At 36.0% G+C, this 9,306-nt stretch overlaps 1 protein-coding gene across 1 annotated transcript; it reads left to right on the top strand.

Annotated features, from left to right (window-relative positions):
- The first annotated feature begins 4,050 nt into the window (after positions 1-4,050).
- On the top strand, positions 4,051-7,546 carry CARTPT (CART prepropeptide). Its single transcript, XM_014063395.2, has 3 exons — positions 4,051-4,857; positions 5,275-5,358; positions 6,491-7,546. The coding sequence occupies exons 1-3, from the start codon at positions 4,714-4,716 to the stop codon at positions 6,596-6,598; spliced, it is 336 nt and encodes a 111-aa protein (XP_013918870.1). The 5' UTR covers positions 4,051-4,713; the 3' UTR covers positions 6,599-7,546.
- Positions 7,547-9,306: the final 1,760 nt, after the last annotated feature.

Raw genomic sequence — 9,306 nt, 5'->3', positions numbered from 1 at the left:
TGTAGACATTTCTAACTACATTTCTTATTATTTGCTTGCTTATTTATTTATTTATTTATTTATTTATTTATTTATTTATTTATTTATTTATTTATTTATTTATTTTCATTTCATGTTTCTAGACTGTCCATTATCCTCAAGGGGGAGTTCTGAGTGGCCTCGGACCTCTTAGTCACATGGATAGGAAATTATGGGAATTTCAATCTAACATATACTTACAATGGTATAAATGCATTCTAACATATAACGTATATAGTTATTTCTCACCCATGGAGACTATGGGTAATACATAATATATAAAACAGTCCATGTCTGCCAGTATAACTAGGTCTTAGGGGAAAACCCTAAGGCAGTGATGGTTAACCTTTTTGTCGTCCCGTATCAAAAGCACGTGCATGTGCCCACACCCATAATGCGATGTGCGCGTGACACTCCCCTGCACGCCCCAACCCCCTGCACATGCGCTCCCCCAGCCCCCGTACATGTGCATGTGACCCACCCAGCACCATTTTGAGCCTAATAGGCCTCCCTGTAGCCTCCTGGGACCAAAAATGGACCGGGAGGCGGGAGCAGCACTCCCCATTTCCCCTCACCACCTGTGCATGCACATGTGATTCCCCCCACCCCCGTGCATGTGCATCAGAGACATGAAAATCAGCTGGCTGGCAGGAGGCGCACGCACATGCGTGGTGGAGCTGAGCTGGGGCAACGGCTTGCATGCCCCTAGAGAGGGCTCTGCATCACAGCCCTAAGGGATGAGGCCAATCTAATTTCAGGAGGAAGGTTCCTTAAGGCAGGCATCACATCAAAGAAGGCGTGTCTTCTAGGACTCATCAGATGAAGGTTCCTAGCCAATGGAACCTAAGGCAAGATCTAATGGGATGGCATAACTGGGGAGATATGGTCCCTCAGTCTGGTCCCATGCCATGAAAGACTTTAAAGATTAAAACTAGCACTTGAATTGGACTCAGAAGCAAACTGGAAAACAATGTAATTTGTGGAGCAGGAGTATAACAAGCTGCTCTAGGAGCGCCCATAATTGTCTGCACCTCTACATTATGTACCAGCGGAAGCTCCCAAATTCTCTTCAAGGGCAGACCCATGTAGAGAGCATTGCAGGAATCCAACCTGGAACTGACTAGGATTCAGACAATATTTGAATTTTTACTAAAATCAATCAATGAAATCAAGTTTCATTCATGCAGGCTTTTTCAAACTGTGTTCTTTAGAGTCTTAGGGTTCCACATGAATTCAATGGGATCTGGGAGAAGCTCAGGATAAAAGAAAAATGCATTCAAATGCATTCAAATTTCTGTCACTAGAGCTTTTCTTCTTGATCAGATATTGATCAGATTTTTTTAATTGGTTCCCCAAACTGAAAAAATTTCAGGACTCCTCTGTAAAAGTAATTAATATTTGTCTGACCTCTTTCTTTATGGAAATTAATTTAATTCTCATAGTGGTTTGAATCTGATTTCAGTACCATTTCTCCTTGATCTTTTGGGCTAGAAGGCATTACTGAAATTTTAAGAATACATCTTGGCTGTTCTTACAAAATGATTATTTGTCTATTCACAAGTGTTGTTGTTGTTAGTTGCGAAGTCGTGTCTGAGTCCGACCCATCGCGACCCTATGGACAACGTTCCTCTAGGCCATCCTGTCCTCTACCATCCTCTGCAGTCCATTTAAGCTCATGCCTACTGCTGCGGTGACTCCATCCAGCCACCTCATTCTCCGTTGTCCCTTTCTCCTTTTGACCTCAATCTTTTTCAGCATTAGGGTCTTCTCCAGTGAGTCCTTTCTTCTCATTGGGTGGCCAAAGTATTTGAGTTTCATTTTCAGGAGTCTTTCTAAAGAGCAATCAGAGTTGATCTCCTCTAGGACTGACCAGTCTGATTGCCTTGCAGTCCAAGGAACTCACAGGAGTCTTTTCCAGCACCATAGTTCAAAGGCCTCAATTCTTTGGTACTCAGCCATTCTTATGGGCCAAATTTCACAGCCAAACATTGCAACTGGAAAAACCATAGCCTTGACTATACACACTTTTGTTGTCTGGGTGATGTCTCTGCTTTTTAGTATGTTGTCTAGGTTTACCATAGCTTTCCTCCCCAGGAGCATCTTTTAATATCTTGGCTGCAGTCCCCATCCATGATCTTAGAGCCCAGGAAAATAAAACTTGTCACTACCTCCATTTTTCCCCATCTATTTTCCAGGAATTGAGAGGGCCGGATGCCATGATGTGACAAGTGTATCACAAGCGTAGATGTAACTATTAACAAAACACCAATTTTTACCAAAAGACTTTGGATGCTTGTCACAACTCTCTAAATCATTTTACTCAATAAGTTAGTTAGATTTTAGTTAGTTTACCAGTCCCTACATTTCCAAAGATAACATTTGGTCCATTTTTTATTTTCTAGTAATTTCTGTGGGATCTAAGTGTGGCTTTTGGATTTTCTTTGAGAAACAATGGAAGCTGACACTTTGCTTTGGAACACACCAGTTTTTCATTTCATATTTATTTTAATTTTCTAAAAGGCTATTAAAAAAAGGAGAAGGGTGCAGAGAGGTACCACAATTGTATTTATTTACGTAGTTTTAGTGGGACATGTAAACTCTGCCCTTGTGGTTTGTACATCATGTATTAAAAAAAGGAGAAGGGTGCAGAGAGGTACCACAATTGTATTTATTTACGTAGTTTTAGTGGGACATGTAAACTCTGCCCTTGTGGTTTGTACATCATGGTTTATGGCTTATAATAAGAAATAGGCAACCTGAGTTGCAACTTCCTATTGTAGGCAATATTTATTTGCTTTCTTTATTCTTCAGGTTAGCTGTAGGATTTAATATAAATCTTTTAGATTGTGTCCATAGTTTCAAAGCAATGAGCTGTATAAATTTTTGTGCTAATTCTCTTGCATATTGGAAAAGTATAATGAGCAATTGCCTTATTAAACTAATGAAACCAAACCTACTTGTAAAAAAGAGTTAATGAGAAATGGAAAATATGAAATTACAAGAGATGTAAACAGTTACATAGAATTCTTATTGCACACAATAAAATCATCCTAGCTAAACTAGGTTTATGGTTACTTGTTTTATTGCTTGGTACATCAGCACTTATTCAGAATTCATTTTAGAAATAATGTAAGATTATTTGGGTTTCCTGTTTGAATGCTGTTAGACAGCTCCTCTTTGCCTCTTCTCTTCTCTTCTCTTCTCTTCTCTTCTCTTCTCTTCTCTTCTCTTCTCTTCTCTTCTCTTCTCTTCTCTTTTTTGCTTTTCCCCTCCTACTTTCATATTCTTTTTTGAGTGTTACTCTCAGTTTTAAAGGATACAGCTAAGTCATAGTATCAGCCAGAATCTGAAGAATTTCTTGCTCTCTACCAAGATGAGGTTACTTTGGAATACCAAACTTGCCATCAACCTATTCTGTTTTAAGTAGTAGTCATTTTTATTTTCTCAGGGCTTTGCTACTGTGATTTTTTAAAACTTTCCACTGTTTCTCTTTATTGTCTTTTGTTCCTCATTTTTATGCATCTTTTATATAATAGCAATCTATATTCTACCTGATGTAAATTAATGCTTTAATTGTTGATTTTTATTGTAATCCATTTTGTTTTTTAAAAATAATAAATGGTTATTCCTTATTTTAATAAAGAAATTAACTGAATTTGGAGAAGCTATTATTTTTCTCCCAAATAAAGCAAAATGTTCCATCTGTAATATGATAGATTACTTAGCAAATCTGAAATTTATATTGGGTGTGGGTGTGTATGTGACAATTTACTAGATATTTTTGATGTCCTTATTATACCATATTAAATTAAAAATTAGAACTTTATCATAACAATTGTATACACACACACATTAATTATGAGCATTGACTCAATACTGCATGGAATTACATGGAGTTCGTGAGCTAAAAAGGTCTCCATTATATTAGAAGGTGAAAAGTGAAATCAAAGTACATTTATCTATGTATTGATGACATTTCAGCCCAAACCTCCACCTCACTTCTTACAATACTGTTATGTGAATCATAAAAACTATGGAAGATGTGACATCAAAGTAATTAATGTCCAAGAGTTCAATTAAGATATCTGGAGCATTTCTAAATGGTTTTGGCAGGAAGCACTGACAGCCAGAAGGCTCTGTGTACTGATTGACCATATGAGATCCAGCAAAATCAAGCATATAGAACTCATATATTACTGGTGTAAATCATCTATAGGCAATGAAGACAAAGTGGACTGGATCTTAATTATAATCCAGCAAAACACTGTAAACTATTGGCTTAATTATGAGTTGCTAATTGGCTGAGTTCACACTTTAACAAACCATTATTTAGAAACCAAAATAGAGAGATTCACACATAATACAAAAAATGACAGTGTAGTTTGTTTGTGGCTAGGTATGTGATGTGAACCTGGCAATTCCGATACAGTTCTAAGTTTTTGTTAAGAAATGGTTATCTCATAGCTCCTCTTGTATTTTGTTTTCTTTACCCTCTCAGGCTTCTGTCTGCCCTGAAGGAAATTAAGATTTTTGCCTAACTCATCCGTCAGATTCTCCCCTCCCTCCCATCGCCGCCCACCTCCACCGGTACCCGCTGGTGGACTGACGTATTACAGTGCAATAAGCTTTGTCAACAGGTGACTCCAACAATCCGTATAAAGACTGCTCCGCGAAGCTGAGCTACATTTCAGAACCATGGAGAGCTCTCGCTTCTTCGCCCTGCTGGGAGCTGCTTTATTGTTGCTTGCGGGAATCCGCGGTCAAGAAGAAGGCGAACTTCAATCCCGAGGTTTGGATCTCTATTCCACCATGGAGGATACGTCCCACGAAAAGGAGCTGGTATGTTTTCCAGCGAGAAAGCGTCGGAATGGGCGGGTGGGGCTAGAACTGACCTCAGAAGCTTCTTTTACTATTTTCCGATGTTAGTCTTAAACTGCCTAGCTGCTCAGTCCTCACGTTTTGCTTCAAGTCTCATGAGATGCAACCTTTGGAAAACTTAAAGCCATTCTTAGCAGGGTGATAGGCTGAATAGGAAGGGAAAGTTGGAGTCCAACAGAAGCTTGAAAAGTAGAAAACTCCTAAATGAGGGCATCATGTCTACAACCTCTTAACCCCCCCCCCCCCGCAAATCCCAATTGCCTGTGAGAGGCTGGTCCATCTTTCTTTTAGGTTGTCAAATGCTTTGTCTCCTACTCTGTATTCAGCCTCCTCAGGCTGCTTGGTCTATTACTAATAGGCTAGTTTGTGTGTCTGCAGATTGAAGCACTGCAGGAAGTCCTGGAGAAGCTGAAAAGCAAACGGCTCCCACATTATGAGAAGAAGTATGGTCAAGTTCCCATGGTGAGTGTGTTCTGATTCTAAGTCGGAAAAGTTATTTTTAAAACAGCACAATCCTTGCAGCAGAAGTAGGTTGGTAGGGAGTTGACATAAAGCTCTGATGGAGAAAATAACTTTTTCCTAGAAAACCGCCAATAAAAGTGAAACTTTCCCACCCTATTGTCTTTATTAATTCCCAAATTATCAACATAAGACTGGATGTTAGCCTTATAATATGAATAATGTCCTACCTTTCCTCATGTCAAACCTTTGATGTCCTGTTTGGAAATACTGAAATAATACTTTACAAATGTTCTGTTCCATTCTTACCTTTTCTGCCTAACATCCTAAGGCTGCAAATATATATATATTCTGCTTTTTGGGATTAAATCCCATGCACTGGATTATATTGTAAATATATCTACTTGAGAGGGAACTTCAGTGAAGCTTAATCAGTCCTAAGCAGGCTAATGTAAATATCTGCTGTAAATTTATTGGAGAGGAAGTTTGTTTAAATGAAATAAAACCTAGTAGTCACATCTAGATTTCTGCACTTGGATTATTAGTATTCTTTGCATATATTTTAGGATATTACTTAAGTTGAAATGCTTCTGAGACTAAAGTTAAAAAGAAACTGAATGAAACATTGGTCATTCATTTACAGGAGGAATTAGATTCCTTTTCACCAGCTAGGTTTTTTTTTCTGAATTAAATATTAGAACAAGGTTGAAAGGGAAAAAGAACCTAATTATTAGTGTAGGTTCATATTAGTGGAGTTGTGGGTTTTGGTGTCCCCGTTCTGAATTTTTGACAAAAAAATTACATCTTGGTTAAAAAGATAATTGATGACATCCAACCATGGTTATGACATTTTAAAAAATAAATTAACATTGCTAGACATATTGCTTCTGAACTTTTTTATGAAGTCTAGAGAACAGATGTTTTAAGTGATTTTTATAAAAAATTCAATGCTGATACAGAAAGTCAAATGAAATATTTTCTCTAATTCATTAGTCCTATCAGTTACACTACAGAAATAATTGAATGTTCTTTAAATCAGGCAGAAATGCAAACTTCACATATAGACTTTTGTATTTTTGCAGAAAAATTTCCTTTACAATATTTTTTTCACTCTTGATCTAATTGTTAATAACAGTGTGATGCAGGAGAGCAGTGTGCTGTGAGAAAAGGTTCCAGGATTGGAAAACTCTGTGACTGTCCCAGAGGAACATCTTGCAATACTTTTCTCTTGAAGTGCTTGTAAAGTAAAGTCCTTCCCTCAACCTCTGGAGAGAACAGAAAAGAATCAGTTGCCTTGTCTGAAGAATTAATCCTGAGTTACGGATGCAGGTGGGTGGGGTGGAGAATGGTCTGTATTCATCACATACAAAGTAATGGGTGGTGGGAGGGACATGGGTGTAAGGGTTGTACTATTGCTTTTAGGATTTCTTCTTGCCATTTCTTCTTACTGTTATTTTTCCTCTTTGTTCCTGTCCTATTTTTTCCCTATATTTGTACATCAGTGTTCAGAGAATGAATTGATATTTCCAAAACTTTATTTTTGAATGTAGATGGTCCCCATGAAAATTGGCTCTACAAAATGTATTTATTTATTTTCTTTCAAATGCAAACACAAGAACAAATTAGAGGGCAAATCCTGGAGTTAATCAAATTAACAATACATAGGAATGATTCCAAGATTCAAACATTTTAAAAATAAAACACAAATATCCATTTCTCAAACAAAATACACATGTATGCCAATTGTAAGAAAACAGTGGCACTATTTCAAAAATACTCTACTAAGCCATTATTTCATCTCAGTTTGGTAGTACCTTCACCCAGTACCTCCAGCTTTCTCAGGCAATCATATTTTTGAAATAAATAGCAGAGGAAGTGACAGATTTTGTCTCCTGGGGTCTTTTGAGAATAAGATGGAAAGAAAAGCTAGGAATATTTTTCCTTGACAAAATCTGTAATGGAATTCCTGATGTTTCTTTCAGAAAGAGCAGCATAATATGCAATTAATAATAGTAATTCAAATATGTGTCAAATAGTGACACCCTGACCAAGTCATCAGCACATGTCTATTTCCTGATGACTAAGTAGAAAGATATGAGACAAGTTGTTGTTGACATTATACTTGGTTGATTAGTATATGTATTGAAGGATATTGCAAAGACCTACTTCAAATTAAAATTTCTGAATAATAGTTTTGTCTATTAATAGACTTTGATTATTGCCATATAGTATTGTTTTGAGGACCAGTGCACATATCAGTGCTTCCAAGCAGCATTGTTGTTATATTAATTTCTAGGTTAAGACTTTGTCAGGATTGAGGAGAATTTGGCTGAGCATAAGAAATGAAAGCGTTATGAAATATATGAGGACGACAAGAACTCCCATCTTTTAAAATTGTATGTGTGTATATATATATATATATATATATATATATATATATATATATATATATATATATATATATATATATATATATATATATATATATATATATATATGCAATTTTAAATATTATATATATGAAGAAATTAAAAAAAAACACTTTCAATTTGGAGATATTACTTCCATAATCTGATATTGAAGAACAGTATAAACCTATACCATGTAGATGCCTTTTCTTTTGAGACAATAACCACTTATTTATGCATACAGTTCAACTCTGTTATAAAGGGTTCGAGCAACCTGAAGCAGATTTACATCGGTACATGTTTTACAAATATGCATATATAAAACAATGAGAATGGATATTTATAAAGGAAAAATTCTAAATCTGTCACTTCTATAACAATGTATTGGTCAAACTTTCAAACATTTTTCAATAATGTCCTATTGTATTTTACTAATCTATTTGATCATTAATAAAATCATTGTCACAATGTTCATTTCAATGTAGTATTTTCTTTTTTGTCTATCTCCAGATCTTTTGGGATAAATATTTACACTTCTTGATTGAAGTGATTCTTTTTATTACCACTAATGTATGCATGAATGGATATGTGAATTGTAATGTTAAAAGTGGAACAAGTATTCATCTGACTGAGGAGAAGACAGGGTATAACTAAAAAGAAGTATTTATACTTGTGGTAGTTCGGCAAATTATATATTTGGAATGTGTCTGATACTTTGGATGTACTTTGTCAAAAAAAATTATATTACCATAGAATCATAAAGTTGGTATGGACTATTTTGGCAATCAAATCCAACCTCATATTTTATGGAGAAATTATTAAAGAATCTATAATGAATGGTTGACTAGCCTCTTTTTTAACATATTGATTAAAAAAGAACCTACTATTCTATCAGTCTCCCAAAACAATATTTTTTTTAAAAAGGGAGGTCATGGAGACTAGAAAAGTTGATATTAGCTCTAAAATATTGGTAGCTATATGGTCCTTGAGACAGATGATTCTCTTTGTATTAAAGGCAGCATTGTGGGATTTGGGTGCAACATGTTGTATGAAATTCCAAGAATTCCAGAAGGATGTAGTCAATTATAGACAATTTGCAGTATTGTAGGCTGAACATGGGGATAATGTGAACTAATTGTGAATGTGTGAATTAGATTTGATGACAGATTTCCACCAGCTATCTTGCCTTGGTATTAAATCATAATATCCTTTCAAATTACAGTTATATTTTATTCCATTATATTTGTCAAAATATGTCCTAATTTTGTACTCCTTATTATTGGGAGAACTTGGAAGCTTTGCTTCCAACAAGCTTAATATACATTTTAAAAACAGTTTTGGGGTTGGACGTGGTGGCTCAGTGGCTAAGACACTGAGCTTGTCAATCAGAAAGGTCGGCAGTTCAGCGGTTCGAATCCCTAGTACTGCATAATGGAGTGAGCTCTCGTTACTTGTCCCAGCTTCTGCCAACCTAGCAGTTCAAAAGCACGTAAAAATGCAAGTAGAAAAATAAGGACCACCTTTGATGGGAAGGTAATAGTGT

The sequence above is a fragment of the Thamnophis sirtalis genome, unplaced genomic scaffold (assembly GCF_051295495.1).
Source record: "Thamnophis sirtalis isolate CommonGarterSnake01/CBP01778 unplaced genomic scaffold, rThaSir2_p1.2 scaffold_5, whole genome shotgun sequence".
NCBI classification, from domain to species: Eukaryota; Metazoa; Chordata; class Lepidosauria; order Squamata; family Natricidae; genus Thamnophis; species Thamnophis sirtalis.
The sequence above is the reverse complement of the archived record's forward strand: the minus strand, read 5'-3'. Positions and strand labels throughout refer to the sequence as shown.

Bases quoted from the DNA above. Each gene is read 5' to 3' on its own strand.
- CARTPT (XM_014063395.2), top strand. From the start codon at position 4,714: ATGGAGAGCTCTCGCTTCTTCGCCCTGCTGGGAGCTGCTTTATTGTTG. The intron at 4,858-5,274 runs GTATGTTTTCCA...GTGTGTCTGCAG, and splicing joins CGTCCCACGAAAAGGAGCTG to ATTGAAGCACTGCAGGAAGT. The intron at 5,359-6,490 runs GTGAGTGTGTTC...TGTTAATAACAG, and splicing joins AGTATGGTCAAGTTCCCATG to TGTGATGCAGGAGAGCAGTG.